Raw genomic sequence first — 21,321 nt, 5'->3', positions numbered from 1 at the left:
ATTCTCTTTCATCCCCATCGCTTTCCCAATATGCCACTCCCCACTACAAAAGACTGGAGCGTATTTAAATACAGGGCTATCAGATAGTACTGCAAGGTATTCCGTGTCATTCTGTATATTTTTATATCATAGCAAACATAAACGTTTTGCTTCCCATCCATAAACACTTGAATATGAAAGCTTATGACCATGTATGACTCAACGGAAAAGAAGCCAGTTGCATATTGAAATTTGCACATGTAATCCACAATGTTAGTAAACAATGGGATATATATCCTTTCAGCTTTTGATAAAATTCCACGGAGTTGAATAATTGGTTAAGAGAGCACAAGGATTACCTTGAGGACATAGTAACTACGGCCCTGAATCTTTCAATCCTGTTTTAAACCTTTCTCCATGGTTTTGGGCAGTACTCTTGTCTACAGAAAGGTTCATCTGACTACTTGATGGCTTGTGGAAGGTTATATAGAAGTGACTGATGAAGCAGTAAGTAAACCAGTGTTTCTAGATATTAAGATGAAGACCAAACCACTAGACTGATAATTTTGTTTCTCCTCAATTTTAATGAGACTTGATTTTAATTGGACAGTTTCACAAACTGTCACTGACTGGTGATATGTTTGCACTTGTGCATTAAACATATTTTAAAAAATTATTTTCTGGGAGTGGTTAAAGCCTCAGAAATAGAAATATATTCTATTTTCTATCATATTAGGTGGTTTGATGTGTTGATGTTTCTATTTATTACTTAAACTGAGCAGAATTTGTGAAATAATGCAAAAATCTATGCACTCCATTCAGTCTTCTATGCCATGCATCCTTTTAAACTACTTAGGCTCTTGATTGATTTAGTATATAAGGGAAAACAGTGTTTCTAATGTTTTTGTAAAAATCCCTAACTCACAGAACTGAAAATCACTTGTATTATATATACATATGTATACGTGTATACATAATATGTTAAAGTACTACATATAAAAAATATAATGGAAACATTACACATATACATATACTCACACATACTCTGTGATACATACATACATACATACATACATACATACATACATACATACATATATATATATGTCCAGCTTGGATTCTTAAATGATGAGGAATTACATACAACCCATATCTCAAATGCTTACAGCCTGAAAGTGCTTATACTAAACAGTCGTGTATCTACTGCAGAGAAAGACAGACTTCAATTTCTTACCTGCTTTTTTAATTTCAGGGACAGCTGTCTTCTCATGAGCTTTCTCTCTTTTTCCTTCTTTTTCTAAGATTTAATTAAAGAAAGTAATTTTGATATGCTAGAACTCTGAATCATAGACTCAAATATACAGTCAGCCAGTCCTGTTGGGCACATGCTGAAAAAAATGTGACTTATTTGGGAATTTAGTTCAGATTATTCCCTTATAGCACTTGCACCCAACTAGCCACAGAGCAATCAGCTGAAAATGAAAATTAATCAGTATGCATCAACTATGGATGATTTGGACTTTTAATAATTCATCAAAGGCTAGGCAAGAACCATCAGTGCATGAATGTGGTACCTTTTAGCTTAAGCTCCAGTAGCACTGAGATCATTAAAAACTAATGAATGACATAAATATTTTCCTATAAAAGCAAGACCTTAGTGGATTTTAGATGCTTCCTGGGAATGAATGATCCAAAATGTTATTCATATGGATATCAAGGCAGTTTGGTCACTGCAAGTTTTGGTTGTACTTTTATAAAATAAATAATCTACCCACCTTCAGGAAGTGATGTACCATGAACCCAGCGATACTTCCCATGAGTATTGGTGTATGTAAGTTGTTTAATAAGCTCATAGATGGCCACCAAACAGGACTTTTTATTTTTTGGAAAATAAGTATGGAAAATAGATGGCCACCAAACAGGAATTTTTATTTGTTGGAAAATAAGTATAGAAAATATGAGACATTGAACACATCAGATAATAGATACTGAAGAAGCGGTAACATGCAAAGAGTGACTAAGCAACTAAGAGAAGGACAATACAGAGCCAGAAACATAGGGTTAACATAAGAAAAAACAATGGGATTTGAGCCAGAAGTGAAAGTAAAAGATGAATGAGGCCAATAACAAATATTCCCAAACCATACCTTTCCTCCTAGTTTCAGTCGTAGCCCTCTTTACATCAGCCTTTTTCTTTTCCTCTTTTATTTCTAAGAAAAGAAATAGAAGTTCAGCTGACTGTTACTACAGATTATATACATATATACACACACAGAGACATGTATGTATCTATATATATTTGGGATGGGAATCCTTGACTAACTGCAATAGGTTCTAGATTTGATAAGCTGATCACTTATTTAGAGTTTATCAGCAGGTCAGAAATACAGCTTAATACTCAGAGAGTGAATGTGGTGCTAAGGACAGAACTGGAACCAGTATGTACACCAGATAATTGCTTAAGCAGGTACTAATTCAAGAAATTATGCCCATTAACCTGGTGTGACTAAGAGTTTATTATAGTGATTCAGTAGCCATGCACCTTTTCTGTTGCTTTTGTAAAACCTGACTGAATGGCAGCAAAACTTGCAAGTGGCACTTGGGAATAAGTGCAGAAAGCCATGAAAAGCCTGCATATATAATATATCTTTATAACAATTTTTATGAATTGAACCTTTGAAACTGTCATTACAGGACTTCTGTTATTCATGGAGAATTACATTTAAAGCATCATCTACAAAAGAACATGAGTTGTTCTTCTAAAAGCATCTGCCCCTATTTTGTTAATTAATTGGACAACAGTAGAAATAAGGATAACGTTTTTGCTTTTTTTACAAAAAGCTACAACAATTTAATTACTTATTGCATGAATGTTATTAATTAGAAAATTGAGTGTTCAGTAGAGGAAATGAGGAAGCTATAATTCTTATTTTTCCTTTGGGAAACGAATCCTCATTTTGATGGGGAAGAAGACAAGAGTGCAAGAATAGCTAATCTAAATGGTTTTTTTTGACTGGCTATCCACAAAAAGCCAAATGTGTTACCTTCAGTTTGTGCTGCATGGCTTGGGTGCTGATGTAGTTAGTGAAATTATGGTTTTCTTTTTGTGATGTTTTACTGTTATGAATGTGGATAAGAAATCAAGTTTTATTACTGTACAAAACAACATAAACACAGGACCATAAGCCTTTAAGTGATAGTCTTTTCTTTACTTGAAGATAGTTAAGGTTTAAGAATATTTACTGAAGCCAGCAGATCCAAGAAACAAATATGCTATTATCCCTTGCATAAATTAACATGAAGATAAAGGAAAAATGAAGAAACTTAGTTTTTAGTTCTCTAGCTACCACAGTAGACTTTTCTTCTGCATGAAAACATCTATACAAACAGGGACTGAAAAAGAATATTTGAAATACTGCACAACATTCTTCCTAAACCAAAACAAAACATGTGTATGTTTGATAGAAAAAATGCTATTTTCATAGAGTACATGGATTCTGCAGTTTGTCCATGGTGGTTTCATAAATAAATTTATTTTGCCTATCATGGGGGCAATATATTTACCAATATTCAGGGTCTTGCCAAACCATGCTTCTGATATTTTGACAACAGTGTTTAACATTAAGCATCCCAGGAGTCTCTCTCTCTTTCTCTCTGACTTGACATGCTGTTCCAGAGGCTGATGCTGGGACTGTGGCTGCCTCCTTGAAATGGAAGACTCCTCAACCTCAGATTACACAAAAGCTCTTCCACAGCTCCATTTTCTTATGCCACTTACGAATTTTTCTAGAATGTGGTTTAAGTGTTTGCTTACTGTGCCTGATTTAACCAAAACTGTCAAACATACCAAGTCTGTCAGTTACTGTTGGGAAAAAGCTTCCTTCTAACTGTCTTCCTTCCACTAGCCTTTACTCCTAGGAACTAGAGACTGAAGTGCTGCTGGTATTTCTGTGATCTCCATTGTTTTTTCAAGTGCCTCAGTTTTGGTTAGTAGTTAGTTCCAATTATATTATTTTTTTTTTTCTTCCTTATAATTCTGATGCTAGGTGATGCACAGGAATAACTTGTAAGACTGAGGTCCTTACAACCAGCAAGAGTCTCTTTAATTTGGGACCATTTCTGCCTTTGAATTTGTAGCATTTTACATGCTTCTGGGGCCCAGCTGAGCCACATGAAATCTACTCCAAGTTTCATAGCAAGGTTCAGAACCTTATGTGTGTTGAGAGCCTTGAGCTGAGACACAGAGCTTTGAGAAGTAGAGCTTTGTATGGAGGATGTGTAGGAAGCAGCAGGAATTTTTACTGCAAATAACCTAAAGCACAAGGGCACTGCATTTCTGGGTGCAGAGTGTTTGTTGCTATGTCATTGCACCAATTAATTCCACTGACATGATTTTCTTTCATCAGGCTCTCAAGTTGCAATATTCAGGGTGGCCAGGGAGCCTAGAGACATCTATATGCCCTATGAATTTTCTAGATGATCACATAGTAGAGGTAGCAAAGGACTGTGGCCCCTATTTCCCATTAGCACTGCCCAGTGCAAGATATGCACTCTTGTCAGGTCAGAAAAACCGTCACAGGGTTTCCATTCATATCTCAGCTGCATCTAGCCCTATTGATGGCCCTTACAGCTACTACTGACAAAAGTTTATGTAAGTGAGAACGATGGGCTTTGTAAATGGATAGTATGGAAAAAGCTATTTTTGATTTAAGGAAGCAGTCCCAATTTCTTGAATTAATTTATTTCCCCTCAATTTGAGTAGTTCACATTTAGGTTGTTGCATATTAGGTGTATATTTAACAGCAGCAAAAACTGTCATTTCTGAAGCAGTAAATGCAGTGGGTTTTCTCCAGATATGTACACAGCTAAATTGAGAGGCAGAGCAAATAATTCAATAGGACCTGACACAGGTCTTTTGCACTGTAAAATATGAACACCATCTGTTAATTGAAAGTACTTATTTTTTTAGCTAGGAACAGTAACAGGACTACAAATGTCCATGGATCAGCTGCATAAAAAGGGATCATAATATGCATGAAGAGTGGGTTACACAAGGAAACACAAGGTGGTTTTGACGATTCAGGGTTTATTACAATATGGAATTCAAGTGCAATTGACTATTGAAAAATCTATTGTTATTGTTACTGTTTCTTGACCTCACCTTCAAAAGTCTGCAATGCCTTTACAAGAATGAAATAGGGATGTATGCAGATGACAGAGTACAAGGTGACAGAATCAATCAGCAAGACAAACAATGGGCTTTGCATTTAGTCAATTTTTTTCTGTAGGCTCTATGCAGAAGTGGAGCTTTATGTAGTACAAGGAAGAATCCCGTGAGCAAAAGCGTGAATTAAAGCAGTATATTGAATGGGAAATTCAGATATTTTTTTTCCTGGAAGAAAAAGAAAGAAGCAGCATAGAATAGTTTTCTTGAGAAGTGACTGGAGCCAAGAGAACAGCCTTAAAGCAAACAAACATCTGGGATGGAATTATTTATTTCTGAATAAGAGGTGAGGGACTGAGGACACTGGTAGAAATCCAGGTACAATTCAACAGAGACCAAGAAAGAGGTGTTTCAATCTGAATTGCCTTTACCAGCTTTGACAATGCCTTTGCATTGTTCTCACGGGACATCAGCTAACTCTTGGACAACAGAGGGGAGATAGCAAAAACATGTTAACAATGCAGCACTTGAAAACAGGCCTGGTAAGACCAGTGCGCTGCTGTGCCAGCACTGAGTGGAATCTAAATTTAGGTACGCATGTGAGTTTCTGGGCATAGTGTCATGGGAATGCTGCTTGGGAACTGGAAGAAGGTGCTCTAAGAGTTTCTTCTCCGTACTGCTCCAGATGCTCTATGTGCTTATGGAAACATTGACTCTGGAAGGACTTGTCAGCTCATCCCATCCCTTCTGAGAAACTGAGGTAAGGAGGGCAGTGAGATACAGTCACCAGTACATTCTTGTGGAAAGATATGTGTATAACAAACACAAAGTAGTGGGACTGAATGCCTGAAGTTTGGAGATGTTTTGGTTCAGATAAGCTTTCTAAAGTTCAGATAGTTATATGAGGCTTATCTGCATTTATCTAAAACCCTGTTGTCAGGTAATCTCAGAAGGAAAGCTCTTGGAGAGACTTTGGATATTGTCTGGCTTTGTGAAACACTACAACAGCTTTTCTGCATTTCTTGCCTACTGATTTTGGTCTTGGCAGAAATGAAGGGCAGCAGAAATATGGGTACACTTACTTACAAAAAACAGAACAGAACAAACATTAACTTTTCCTGAGAAACTATAAGGAAGACTGCATGCAATGGCTTCATTCCAAGTAAAATTTCATTCCATTTTTCTGCAAGTATGTCTGTACACCTTAAGCTGCCACTGGCATAATTTTAAAAGAGCATTCCAAAAACCCTCGAGTTGTATTTTAAAATTTGTATTTCCTTATTAATTTTGAAGAGATTATGGATGTTCCTCCTCTGTTTCAATTGCTGCCTGCAATCCTTTCCCTGCTGAATGCAATGGAAGTTTTGCTGTTGATTTCAATGGTACTTGGATATATTTTTAAATATTAAAATAACACATTATCTTTCAGGTTTTGGTGACTTTTCTTTCCTTTTTGCACTTTGCTTAGGTGAAGACTGACAATAACTGATCAGTTGCACTTTTGATTCTAAATAATTTCAAACACATTCACACAGTAAGGTTCTTTTAGAATTACAAACATTTTGTAGGAATTAAAATGAAAGACAAGGAAATATTTCTGCTTAGTTTAGGATGTCATGGCAATTTATACTTTTAAAATAAAATCTAAATTTAAAGAAAAAAATTGACCTCAGCTGTCTCTTTGAAAAAAATCCCTTTCTGGAGAAAGTGTGTCCTAGTTGGTCCAGTCATTTTCTCTATGAGAAATAATTTGGTCTTGTCTCAACCAACCTACTGAAAAGTCAAGAAAGATCATAGGAACCTAAATAGTATTAATCTAAAGTTCTTAGAATTGCTTCTTTTCACACACAGACACATATATGCGTGTGTGTGTGCGCACACACACACTCATGTGCTCTCTCTAACTTACCCATGAGTGCTTAGGCCAAAATTAAGTGCATTTTTTCAAAATTCTATTTAAACTGCACCATTTCTTTTCAGCAGAGTAATGTAACACACTTTGCTCTCATATTGAGCAAGTAAAAGTCTAATGGAGCACACAGATCATTGCAGATATAGTACATCCTGAAGTCCTAGGCAATCTCTCCAGCCTGATTTTGTTTTTTAAAAATGCTTCATGTTTTAAAACCCCATTCTGAAACACTATTTGGCAGCTTTGAAGATTGTTTATGGAGATAAATTTGATGTCTGCAGGAAGCATGTAACAGCAATATCATGCTTGAAATTCCTAGTGCTTTCATGTGACCCACATAAGTGTTCCTCATTTCTTCCTGTAGTGACTGTAGCTCCTTTTTCATGGCTCTGTTGAATTAACCACCAAAACTGTTTGTTAATAGCATATGACCATATGTTGCTCTTACTAAACAACACAGTGGGGAGCAAAGGTGTCCAAATACCAGTCTAATGAAGCCAGAGTATGCACGCCAAGGGAAAAAGAGGGCATGCTAACTTCCATGACAAGACCAGCAATAGAAATTCCTCTGGACAATGGTCAATGGCAAATATGATGCAAATTTCTTTATGATGAAGAATTAAATTTCCAGGGGAACACTGACTTCTCATGGTATAACCTTCCCTAACAAAGGCCAAACAAACACAGCTAAGGCAGCAGGGTTAGCCTTCTCCCTCCTTGTGACTGACATTCTACTAGGCAACATGAATCAACAGCAGCATCAGTTGTGTTACTAGTGCTGGGAAGGGTTTTGATGATGCTTTTTATGGGGCATGCTTTTGAGTAAGAATGTGTGAGGTTTAGGAAAATGAGATGACCAGGCCATGCAGGACCTCTTCTGCAAGAATTTCCCTTTTCTTTCCAAAGAAACATGGAATTTCTGCCTTTGGAAGCCCAGAGAATCATAATCCAAGTAAGTGTTTTCCGTTTGAAGATGCCACATATGCAAAAGATTATTTGTTTTCTATAACAGTTAACATTTTAAAAAATTGTAATAATCTTCAGAGTTGTTTGGTTTTGGTTTATTGGGTAGATTTTGATGAATATTTGTTTTTCAGTGCATAATCTAATATTGAAAATTGCATATTATTTTTATTAATAATGAAAAAACATAGTAATATGTCTAATAAAAATAATATATTTTTATACATAACTTTTCTACATTCTAGTAAGTTTATTTTCCCAATGCCTGTTTAATTTTTTCTGTCTTATGCTAGAATAAAAGTAGCACAGAAGAGCCTCATGTCATTAAGTAAAATGTCAAGGGCTTTCTGAAACAGTGAAGATTTAGGCTTTTTTCATCATAGATAAATCGTTAGAGTTTACTGCTGAAATTTCTAATCTAGATCATTAAATAACACACTTTGAAACCTTGTGCATATTACTTCAAAGATTTTACCATCTTCAGTATAGAGTCATGGAGATGTAGGGCCCGTATTTCTCAAAAAAACTTTTTATATATATATGTATACAGTACCCTATTAAAGCTACCTAAACTGTTTCGTTTAATAAACTAGATTAAAACCTAGCCCGTTTTATTATAATATTTCTAACAGAAATAATTTCTCTTTTCATTCTTCCTTGGATTAAAATTTATCAGAAAATGGATCTTCATCTCCAAATCATGTCAGTATTATTAAAAATGTTCTAAATTTGGAGAAAAAAATCAAACTACTGTATTTTTGAAAGGTTTTTGTTTTGTCTTGATTCACTGTCTTCCACTAGAAGGATTTTTTTAAAGGGTAATTGAGTTTATAGTACAAAAGAAAAAAAAATGTTTTTGTAGAAAAATCTGTGTACAAAAGAGAAAACCATTGATAGACTGTACAGAAACAGATTGATTTGTACAAGACTTATATACTTCTGCACATCAAGGGAGCTTTGTCAAAATTTATATTGGATTTAGTAATTTAGATACTCTTGGTTAAATCTCCTGATGTTATATTAATTGAGGTATAGATGAAATTCTTCTTAAGATACTCAGATAGAGTACATTCTATATAGCAACAAAGGTAAATGCAGATTTCTATTTCGATGCCAATTTAGCCTCCACAGGAATTTTGGAGAAAGGTAAATATATTTCACAGCAATTCACTACTGCATTCTGCAAAACCTGTATTAGAGGATTCAAACATGGACTAGAGGAAATAGTTTTTTTCCCTCAGAGATCCTCCAAAGACATCACAGAGATTTTAAATTTTTCTTTTTTACCTCATTTCATATCACAAATACTAGCAGATGGCAAAGAACAGCCAGTGTACTTCAGTCAAAGGGGAGGGATATTTCAGACCACATCATGATACATTAACAGAGGTCATGTTGATGACTCTTCCATGATAAATGCTCTCCCACTCAGAGATATACACAGATTTCTAGGACAATATAACCTGGAAAATCATACTCAGATGCAATGCTGTTCAAACCTTTTTATGATACAATGCTGTTCAAAGTGGTACAAAGCATAGTGTCTGTTTGAGACCATATATAAGATGCATTTAGATGCCTTCCACCGAGAGAAGGATTTTGATACAGGCTTCTCACAAAGGTTCTGTGAACTTGTGAGAACCCAAAGACATACCATTCTGGAACAATCAATATGAAGCCTTACTAATAACTAACTAAGCCTCTGAGCTTAGTTTTGGCATTTCTTGTCTAACTGCAGCATCTTCCTGAGAGATTACCCTGCAATGTCAGAGATCATAACATGGGAGGACTATCAGAAAGGGGCATCCTTCTCAAGCGAATGAGGAGATGGAGGAAGCTAAAAGCTATGTGAGCTGAGGAAAAAGTTAAGACCTGAAAGAGACCTTCACAGAGAATCGATGTACACTGCAGAGAAGTTTTAGGATGTCAGTGGATAAGAAAATACAAGCAAGCTAGAGTTAAAAGAGGTGGAGAAGACTATAGTCAAGGAAGAAGCATATTAAAGTCAAAGTTTAGATAGTCATGGAGAACAGATCTGTTCCTGTTACAGCCAGCACCAGCATTCTCCCTAGATGGCAGCATCAGTGTCAGCCAAGCTGAGAGCGCTGCTTCCAAGTCCTTGTGAAAGCTCCAGAAAAAGGTAAGATAAGAATTTTAAACGAGTTGTTTTACTTCATAGTTTGCCAAACAAGGTTTCCAAGCTTGAAACACAAGTAGAAGTTATGCATTAATGTATTTCTCTTCACAAATTCCCTTTCCCTCTTTATCTTGTTTACTGTAACAGGATCTTTTGTTTTGTTTTGTTATTCTCTTCTGTTGGTGACATGAAACTTCAAACTCTTCATTGAGTGTAAGAAGTCAAGACAGCAGTGCTTTTTGAAAAGAGCCAAACCCCCTCGAAACAAGAAAGCAGTGATTTGTTCTTTTCCTTTATGACCAGATGAGTACAAAGCATTTTGCTTTCTGACCAGGAAAATCTGAAAAAGTCCAATCCACATACACATACTTCGATGCAATTTGTTGCATATTGCTAGAATGTAGTGTACAAATTGGGATTGTCTTACATATTGACACCTTTTTCAAAAGATTTACTGTGGAGGTAAAGGAAAGGAAAATGGCAATAAAAGAAGAGAAAGGTTGAGATCTAATGCATAATCAAAATATGCAGTTTTTCTAAGACCTCACAGATTCAGCAGAGCATAGTTTCTACTGGGCATTGGATACCATCCAGGATATTTTTTTTCTATTTGAAAGTATCAAAACATCTAAAAATGTTAGAGACATCAGCCATGTGCTGCCACTATTTTAACCTCATCAGAAATCAAGAATTGTCCAAGATTACCTAAGAAGGCAGTGGCAAAACAAGGTAATAGTGAAAACATCTCAATTCAGAAAAAAAGTAAAATCTTTTCAGCCTTTACCATTTGTATGGTTTTGTATCTTGTCTCTGAACATAACTGGGCCTGAACTGAGTTGGAAAGCCTAGGGTCCAAATAGATTGGTTTCGTAAATTTTCTGTGTGACAACCATTTGGTTACTTCCTATGGTTTTACTTTTTTTCAAAGCTGGTTATTTCTGTCAAAGGCTGGGCCAGTCCTTTTATGTTATATAAAGTACATTTATCAATTAACAAATGTTTGTTCTTGTTCTCTATTCTGAGAACTTATTATACTATCTTCAATTATATTTATGATAAGAATATTTTGTTTCATTCTGTCCCCTTCACCTGATCAGTGATATTTAGTGATGTACTAGTTATAAAGGTATGTAAGTATTAAGAAGTCACAGACATGTCTCTTCACCTATTTCCGAGATTTAAATTTCTCTGCCTACTTCTCTTTTCCCCTTCTGATATTGTGCCAAATATTCCCATATATTACTTAATTATTTTCCCCAGGGCTGAAACAAAGTTTCAGCGTTCCTAAAGGCACTGCGGCATGTTTTCTCATCTATGGAAACCACACAATAGTGCAATAGAACAGCTTTTTGCAGCAGTGTTTTGCAAGTAATTCTTCCTTCTTCATTTCCTCCAAAACTCTTGCATAAACAGTACTGTATCCTAGTGACTAGCCATAAGCCTTAAAGGGAATTTGGTTGTATGATTCTGAGCAGATAATCTGCCCCCCATTTTTTCTGCCAAATGGGTGTCTAATTTACAGTCACAATTACCTCAATTGCATGCATAAATGAGCTAATGAAACACACAAATGTGTAACTGGTCATAAATTGCCATTTCCATGTGCAATTGCAGTAATTGCATGCTCCTCATGATTTTGAAAATCAAGAACTTAATTTGATGCTAGTTCATGTTGTATAACAGTTATATTTAAAGATCAAGTTTATCACTCGGCAAATGCAGTAGTCTTTTTCTATTATGGTTAATTGGTGGATAACAGTGTTTAATATTGCAGGGACTTCTCTTTGCTGATAAGCAGGCTTCAAACATTTCCTTCAAATAAGCAGGACTGCAAATCTATTTATATACCATATTGTGTCACAATAACCACAGTTTTATACTTCTTTAAACAGTGTGTTTATAAAGCAATATTAATTTGAGATAAAAAAGATTTTGTGGAAAGAGATAATAAATCATATAACTATTTTTATCCAAATGTTCTGGTTCAAAATCATCACATTACAGAAATATCTAATTAATTTAACTCTTTGTTTTAGTCATAGATTCTGCCAAAATCTAACTCTTATTTTCTCTTTCCAGATGCAGGCAAATCTTGCATCTCTTGTTACCTATTCTGCTGCTTTTCTCTTCTTTTTTTCTCTCAGATTGCAATTGCTTTCTGGAGAACATAAGAACTATAAGAGAGATTAGCAAGTGCCATGGTGTGACTGAATGACTCCCAAATATTATATGAAAACTGCTATATAAATACATGAATAAATACTCATGTGTTTTGTAGTATTAAATTGTATGACGTAGAGATCAAGAATGTATATTGCAGTAGTATTTCTAAGTCATTGGGCATAGGCCATTTTAAAATTAAAATGCCTATTTCAACCATTTTACTGATATGATTAGATTGTAAACAATACGATTCAATTGCATGGGTCATTTTTTAATCTTCTTAAGTTCTAACTCTGTATTTTTATTTCAGTGGTTTTAACAATAGGCATAGGGTTGATAAATGCAGAGCCAGAAGTACTGTTCGTTATTGCAGATAATACACAGAAACATTACTGAATAACAATATCTGAAAGAGTAATCCAAAGTATATTAAGAGGATAATGTTGATTATGTTTACAGTTAGATGGCAACTTATGGTTGAACACCATCCAAAGCATTTTACAGATTAGGCCTCGATCCTGTAATCTATTTCACTCAGGAAATCTCCTGAGCCATCTGTGGCACTACTACAAGGAATATTAAGGTCTCGTCATGCAAATATGATTGTGCCATTCACATCCCAGGCCTAATCATTTGATCAGTTCTGTAATATAGATTATATTTATAAACAAAATCAGAACAGTGGCTCAAGTTAATGCGTAGAAGCCAGTAAAGGAGGAAAAACCTCAAACTTGCCTTCAATAGCTTCAGGCTTCTTTCTTGGACTGTGTTCTAGAAGAAGACGAGGTGGTACCATCTCCTTATGTCCTGCACATGAGTATACAGGTTAAGAAGCACAGAAAATGTATTTGCTAGCAGGCTGAGCAGATTCACTGGGAGGCTGAGCTCCCTTCAGAATTGTTCATGTTTAAAAGATTACACTGTGCATAAAAGCTATTTTCTTCCAGACACCATAAGAAAGAAATGTATTTCTCAAGAAAGAATTTATTTTTAAGAAGCATATTTTAAATCCATGTAGTCCAAGTGATTCAAGCATATACTGAAATGCTTACAGTTCTATTTTTCTTCATTAGACTAAAAAACTCTAAAGGGTAATACTTTGATAATAAGGTTACATATTCATGATGCCTCTTCTACAATAAAAGCTTATTTTCTTCTGTCAAACAAATAATCTTCCACTGTTCCCTCAAGTCCACTTATTATGAACTTCTTAAAACACCAGTAAAAATTATTATGTTTCTCATTCTTAAGGATTATTCTTAATTAGCCAATACCAACCAGGTCGTGTACTGTAAACACTGATGAGGTTCTGATTCCAGCTGCTGACTGAAACACCTCTACCCTCTCAGTGTTGAACTGTACTCATAGTATTGAACTGGGAATTTCTGTACTGTCTTAGCCTATGTGCAGATACCATGCTCTATCCAATATATTTTTCCCTTCATTTCCCCAAAGATTCACAAACAGATCTATTGCGCTCATATTATTTATGCTTCTTTACTGCTTTATAACACCTGTTTGCAGTCTCCTTATTTCCTTTTAATTTCTTTCTCTGGCATTTATGCTCAGTAGCTATCATGTCATTGTCACTTGGAAAGCACAGTTTATTGTGACCTGTGAAATAAAATTAAGTAGTTAAATATAATACTGATTCAGTCACATGCACCAGCATACATTCACTGCACCAATCTACATGCAATCAAGCTGTTAAATCTCAGCTCCAGCTCCACATCAGAAAATCAAAGCCATGCCTCATGCTTGGTGATAGACTCAGAAGAGAAATTAAGATCTTAATGAGCCTTGGAAACTGCAGTATCACACTTATCCCTCTCATCTTACAAAGGTATGTATACTCATGGGGAATGCATGAGAAAAACATCATCTTGAAGACAGCAGTGGGATTTGAGCACCATGGTCTTAATGTTATTGCATCTCATCAGCATATGTACAGTTGCAGGCAAATAATTTGCAAACATGTAGTTTAGTTCATCTGATAATTTATATAAAATATCACACACAGAGCTGCTCAGACTTGACTCACATGCCTGAACCACTGACAAAATGTTGACACATTGACAAAATCAATGCACTGAAGGCACTGTGCAACTAACGGTAGAAATCTTGTGTTTTACACATATTTCCTGTCTTGGCAATAATCACAACTGGATAATAACCAATCTCATGACAGAATGACTCCAGCCTTAAAATGAACAGTAGGCAAACTTCAGGAATCCAGATGTCTCACCGTGATTTTCCAAACACTTTATGTCTTAAAAAAAAATCACCTTTGGAATTGCAAACTGAGCTAAAGAGATGCTGGATAACATTTGTTGCCAACCAGAATAGAAATGTTACATCCATAACCTCTGTCAACATACAGAAACTTCGTTAATTGAATTCCTAGTTCAGAATGAAAACAAAAACAGTATAAAAAATAATGAAGAATGGGTAAATAATCTTATTCTTTCTGCCAGTTTTGATTAAAATCCTAGACTAGGGTTTAGTTCTTTTTTTTCCCTTTGTTTTTGCCTAAATTATCCCTGGATGGAAAAAGTGATAAATTTTATAACTTGGACTAATTGTTTTGTGTGAAAGATGATAAAGGGCAGTGGCTGAGAATGTTGAGTACATCAGTAATGAAGAAGGATAGTCAATAATTTGGACTGCAGAGTGGTATCTACTGTGTGGGGCAATGATCTAACACCTCTAGGTCAAAGCATAGGCTGGCCCCATTATCTTCCTGTTCTTTGCTGTAGCAGCAGTTTTCTAATGATTGCACCAGTGTTAGTATAATGCCAGTACAATCCCACTTATTGCTAATGACTTGTCAAGTTCTATTTTATAGTTTTACAAGTTTTAAGCAAATCATTTATTTAATGCAAATTGACCACATGATCCAATATGAGAGTGTTTTAAACACCAAAAGCTTAAGCTTCGTAGATCAAAAACTTTCCCTTAGGCCAGAATGTTTGTTCTAAGCAGGTTCCCATCCACTCTGATAAAAGGCTTCTTTAATGTTCCCATGTGTTATTAAATGTCTCTCTATTCACTTTGATGGGAATGCAAAGGACAGTAGCTGAATAAATATTTTATCCATTCTTTTGATGAAATATGTGAAAGGGGATATCCTAAGTCAAATTTCTTTTCTCTTCCTTTTTCTCTCCTCTGTAAGTTACAAAGCAGAAGTGGTTTTCTGCAGTACAGAGAACTCATAAATAGAAATGAGGAACTGGCCTCAGCAGATCAGACCATTAGGATTAATGGTGTCTACTATCTTGATTCCAGCAGTGGCCAGTTGGACACATATCCATGATGTAAATGAGAAGAAGGCAAGATGTTTTAAATGATCCCAGTGGACAATCAGTTTAGCCCACGAATCATGCGAAGTCATTACCCATATTGGCACTACTATTATTGGACATACAGTTTTCTTGCTGCTTTAAAAATGCAGCCACAGAAGAGCACTGAAATGTAGTGTCTGTGTATTTATTTGCTTTTCATTTCAAAAGTAGACTTTATTTTTCTACTATGAGATAAGCTGAAAAAGTTAATTTGACTTGATTTTGGGGTTCTTTTTTGTGGGTTTTTTTGTTTGTTTGGTTGTTTTTTAATTAGGGTTTGCGTGTTCCAAAAGATGTAGTTGCAAACACGAAAATGTGTATACATTTCTATGACTAATCTTTCCATGCAGTTGTGCTACAGAGACCTACTTCATATATGATATAGTAAACAGCTATCTGACAACACGTTACAGCTGATGGAAACTGAAATGATGAAATGTTTTGACCTTAAGCTCATGGGAATATGCTCATCAGGAGAGAATGTGTCATGTTAAGGCATGAGTACCTTCTCCACTGCCTGAAAGGAAAGAAATATGCTGCAAAGATGAGTAGAAGGTTTAAGACACTAGATGGTAACATGAATACTTCATTGAAAATAAGCTACAGTCCTCAAGCTCTGTGAAATTTCTGTCATCAGTGTTTATTAAATCACTTGAGATGTCATGAAGAAATTCATTCTGACTTGCTTTATGAATATTTTAGATTTTATATTACATGATAAGGAATACAAGACAATCTTTAATTACCTTACTTTTCTCAGTCTAGGAAGTCTCTTTCTACATGTGTCAAAAATGTCATGTCTAAGCATTGAGGATAAATTGATTTCTTGTGATAACAGCAAATCATGTGGGCTTTCTTTCTTCCCTGATGTGCCCAGTTCAATTTGTCTGCAATGACCCTAACTGACATAGATAAAGTCTCTAAATTTATCTTTCTAAATCAGTTAATGGGATAAAAGAAAATACTTCTGAAATTATTCTAAAATTATATTTATTATTACACGACTAAAGGCATTGTAGACAGCTGAATATTCCAGTTGGATATGGGGAGAAATAATGCCACCACAGAAAACAATGTGTGGAAACACCATTCCTGTGAGCGTGTACTTCCTCATATCCATATCCCAGTTAACAGTGGGAATCCTACAATCCAACAGCACCAACATTTTTTTACGGTGTCTCTCAAATAGCACAGCAAAATGTCTTCAGAAAAATCTCATTCTGCCCAGATGTGACATCTTTCCTTAATAACAGCGATTATTGAAATAAAGAAAGTGTGCTCTTCGTGGAGTCATTCGTTATGAAGCATAAAATCAAATAAAATCTTACATGAAGCTTGGAACAAGACATGGATCAACAGAAGGAGGTAAGGCTGCCAAATATGCTTTTAGAAGATTGAAATCTTAATGGAGTCCCACCATCTGTCCAGGCTTCCAGTTTTGACATGTAAGTTACTTGAAGTTAAAGATGAGCCTCTCCCTTATCAGTTGTTACTCTTCAGATATTAGACTGTTACTATTCTAAGCGTTTCTCTGCTTAGAATGTGTGCATGAAAAACTAAGAGCAAACTATTTTTCATGGACAATTGCTGAGCATCAAGAGGTGAAATTGTGTAACTATTTTGAACAATGTAAATGCTCATTTTTGGGAAAGGAATGAATTGAAATACAGGTGTCCCAAACAGCCAATCTTTCTAAGGAACACATCATAGCACAATGGTTTTAGGTAGGCTAGTAATAAACTAAATGGTGCCTGGGGATGTTACTGGGCTCTGGAATTCAGACATACATATCCTGCAACATTTTTTTGAATAGCCTCTGACAATTTTGACCTTGTACAAAGTAGTAATGTCTCAAAAAATTAATTGGCTTAGTTCAGGAGTTAGGCAGCCCATATTGACATTGAGGAACTATAACGGATGTGGTTCACTGTGACAAAAGGAATCACATTCAAAAATGGTTGAGTTGATCTTGATGTACTAATCCAAATGTAGCCCACACATCTTAAAAGTGATAACAAAAACGTGTTACATGGAAATAAATATTTTAAACAGGGTCTTACTGACCTATTTTGAAAACAATTTTTGGCAGTGGCCATTGGAATTAATGGATAATAAAATGAGTCTTTTAAGGATGTCTGTTCTAGTAGCCAACATGTATTTCCATTTTTAAATTACGTTCAGATTCTGGTTCCCTATTAAATGGATAAATGCCCAGCATACAGTGAAACTCTCATTTTGCATGAGGTTGATATTACCTAAGGAAAAACACTGCTATAGTATATGCAGTGATTCCCAGTAGCAATACAATCCTTTAAATTTTCATATTCTGTCACACTGGCTATCAACTAGTCACTATTACGATGCATAAGAAAAGAAGAAAAGGAGACATTACTTGGATAATGCCCAATCTGTTTATATGTTCCACTTGGGCTTAAAATAGACTAAAAAATCACAAATAATACTGGTTTTCTATATAGTGCTTAACTTATGTATACAGCATGTTATTGAGAGATTCTCCTCCCTCAACGCACAGACAACAAAACAAACCAACAAATAACCCAGCCACCTTGGGAGGCCATCCATCTATCAAGCTAAAAACAAGTAGGTTAATAGTGAAGGTGTAGGAAGGATGGATTCAGACTGATAATCTAAACACTCTTTTGAATGGAGTAGGGGAAATGGTTAACTTTTCCTTCTCAAGACACTGAGGAAAAGTAGCAGTAACTTGATAGTCTTCTATTTTTAATACATAGAGATTTCAGTGCATCCTTTCTTTTTGATGATGCATTCTTACATGTATTTATATATTTATACCTATATAATATACACTATACATATGTGCATGCAGGAACATGTATCTACATATGCGTGCACATATATACACAAATACACATAGATATTTATGTAATGAAGTTTCTGAACAGAAAGTGCTTTTTCTAGCCCTGCTTTATTTGGTAACTGAACAGGTGCGAGATTCTATTGCAACAGATTCCTGGAGGTTGTGTGAACATCAGTTTGTTGGTACGTTTGCACTCAACCACCAAACCCAATTAAAGTCACAGCTGGGAATTTGTTTGATATTGTTTTCTTCTCCTGTGGGTTTGTATCTCACACAATGCAAGTGTGCATAAGAAGTGTACAAATTAGGCAGACAAGAAAGGCAGGAGAACATCTACGAGTAGGATTTTTTTTTTTGTTTTAACCTACAGCTGATGCTATTGGTCCCAACCAGAAATATATGCAATGTATCTTATCTACACGACAGAGCTGCACAGTGAAATCCATTTAAAACAATGTATCTGTCAATAATTATTTTCCAGACATTTTTACCATATTGAGGCTCCAAACCCCCTCTTTAGCTCAACCCATATCTTGTGAAAGCTGTTTTGATTTTTGTGTTCAGAAGATTGAAGTCATTAAGGCGTTAAAAGTTAAGATTTAACAGTTTTGTCATTTCACATTAAGTAAGAAGTCACACAGCCTTTCCTGACATTAAAAGAAAACCAAATTGGAAACAATTGAAAATTTAATTGAGTTGTCTCCACTTCCTCCCATTATTTATCACATGCGTTCAGCAGGTAAAAACATTCCTGCATGTTATGTTTAGAAGTATTGAAAGACATCTCAAAGAAGCAGGTCCTAGGACAGTGAAAATGATGGCTTATTGCATGGAATTTATTGGTTATTATAGTTATTGTTACATACTGGAGTGCAAAAGGCCTGTAAAAGCAGATAAAATGAAGACATATTCAGCCTTCCTTTGTCTCCCCAAATAACCTTTAATAAATTGGTATCATATACAATAGTCCCTAGCATAATTAACATGAATATCAGGAGTCAGTATAGATGTATACTTTTCACAATATGAGGTATCCATAGGAAAATAATTCAAACAGAGAAAAGAAAACACTGCAATTAAGTACTTGCTGCTAACAATTAAACAGAATGGAAGGGACTGATAAGCTTTATGATGAAAGGTAATAGATGCTGCCTATGCCATGGGAACACTCCTCAGTAATTTTTGAGTTATTTGTATCTCATTTATCTGTACTTTGCATCACTTCAACTGTCATTAGTTCAACTAAATCTCAGAAATGTTCAGTGCTGTAAGTCAGAAAAGCTATCTAGATACTGCTTCAACAATGCTAAAACTCTATGTTGTTTTCCAGAAAGGGTGCATATGCCAGGTCTTGCTAAGCAAAAATGGCTTAACATTGATAAAAGCAAATTACAGGCACTATAATCTCTCACAATTAGAGATATTTGTAGATAGTGAATATGTTTAATACAGAAATCACTAGAAGTCCAGCTGAATCCAAATAGCTGTGACTACAAGCCATGAAGATTTTCACCTCCTAATCTTCTTGCCAGAATGAAACAAGAAGTTAATGTTACCTGTCTTGCATATACTTGACAATCAACCATTTTTATGAAGTTAGAATTTCAGTAATGCAGTTTGAAGTTAGAGGGAAAAGAACTGAGAGATTTTATTAGATCAAATATCAGGAGTAGGGCCCAAAAGTATGGAGGTGTTGGCTACTAACCCCTGTTCCTCACTCCCACTGAAATCAATAACAGCTATGTATTAGGTTGGCATTAAGTCTTTAATACCTTTGAAGGTTAGGTTCTGTGTAATTAAGAAATTCCAATAGTCTTCTCTTTCTTCTAAAAGTGTCATGGCTGTAATATTTTTGGGAATTGCAAAATTATGACACAGTGATAGTAAAAAAATACTGATATTTGAGGCTAAAATTTACACCTCTTAAAACATATGGTGATGTTAGGTTTGATGCAAAACTCCTCACCATCTGTGGTTTCTACAGCAAGACAGAATATATGGCCTGAACTGTTTCAGTTTGAAACAATTTCAGCTAAAGCTCCTGCTTTTGCATAAAGGGTAAGAAGAATTATGAGAAATATTGATACAAAAAACCTAATATTGAAGGTAAGAATTACATTAAACCAACCACATTTTGGTAACTTCTGATTCTTTCTTCCCTTTCCCTTTCCCAGGAAATATCCCCTTTCTTATAAAGAAGTTATTTTTAGGACAGAGCCTTGTGATTCACTGTCATGAGTTCCAACGCTTGTGCTCAAGGCCTCCTCTATGATTTTTGGGAAACTGACTTAACTTACCATGCTTTTCTATTCCACTATAAATAGATAGAACAGTAATTTTCTGAAAAATAAATAAATAATTAAATGTTGCAAGCATATAGCAACTAAAAATCCAAAGCTTAAATTCTATGAAAGTGGAATCTGTACAGACCGGGCCTTTGTTCTGATGCTAAAATTATTTAGGTTTCTTTTGTTTGGCACATTGGGACAGGGAATGCCCTCCTCCCTATTTATTCAAGAAAATATTTCTCCCTACATTTCTTCCTTTTCCCCTTCCCTCACTCCCCAAACACTATAGCAATACTGTTATTGCCATTCCTACTTTTCAGAGTGGCACTGCTGGTTTCTTGGCTGAGCCAACAGCTTCTCCTCATAATACTATTTGTAAATACATGTCATTTCAAGTCTTCATTTGAGTGAAATCCTTGCTTGCACTTTCCTGAATGTATATAGGCTCTTTCACAACCAGACATTTAAAAGTTAACTTTTAGACTGTTAAATCTAGGTAAGTCACCCGAGGGATCCATTTATAGTCAATGGAGAG

The 21,321-nt window shown here is 35.3% G+C and overlaps 1 protein-coding gene across 1 annotated transcript in view; it reads right to left on the bottom strand.

The window, feature by feature from the left end:
* TRDN (triadin) overlaps nucleotides 1-21,321 on the bottom strand; it is a 235,333-nt gene that overhangs the window by 122,253 nt on the left and 91,759 nt on the right. Inside the window, exons 11-13 of the mRNA XM_056344821.1 lie at nucleotides 13,054-13,125; nucleotides 2,127-2,189; nucleotides 1,214-1,276 (exon numbers count right to left, since the gene is read on the bottom strand). Coding sequence (XP_056200796.1) covers nucleotides 1,214-1,276; nucleotides 2,127-2,189; nucleotides 13,054-13,125 — 198 coding nt within the window. The remainder of the gene's footprint in view (nucleotides 1-1,213; nucleotides 1,277-2,126; nucleotides 2,190-13,053; nucleotides 13,126-21,321) is intronic.

This window comes from Falco biarmicus, chromosome 6, assembly GCF_023638135.1.
Source record: "Falco biarmicus isolate bFalBia1 chromosome 6, bFalBia1.pri, whole genome shotgun sequence".
Taxonomy (NCBI): Eukaryota; Metazoa; Chordata; class Aves; order Falconiformes; family Falconidae; genus Falco; species Falco biarmicus.
Note: the sequence above shows the minus strand (reverse complement) of the source record. Positions and strands in the feature narration are given on the sequence as shown.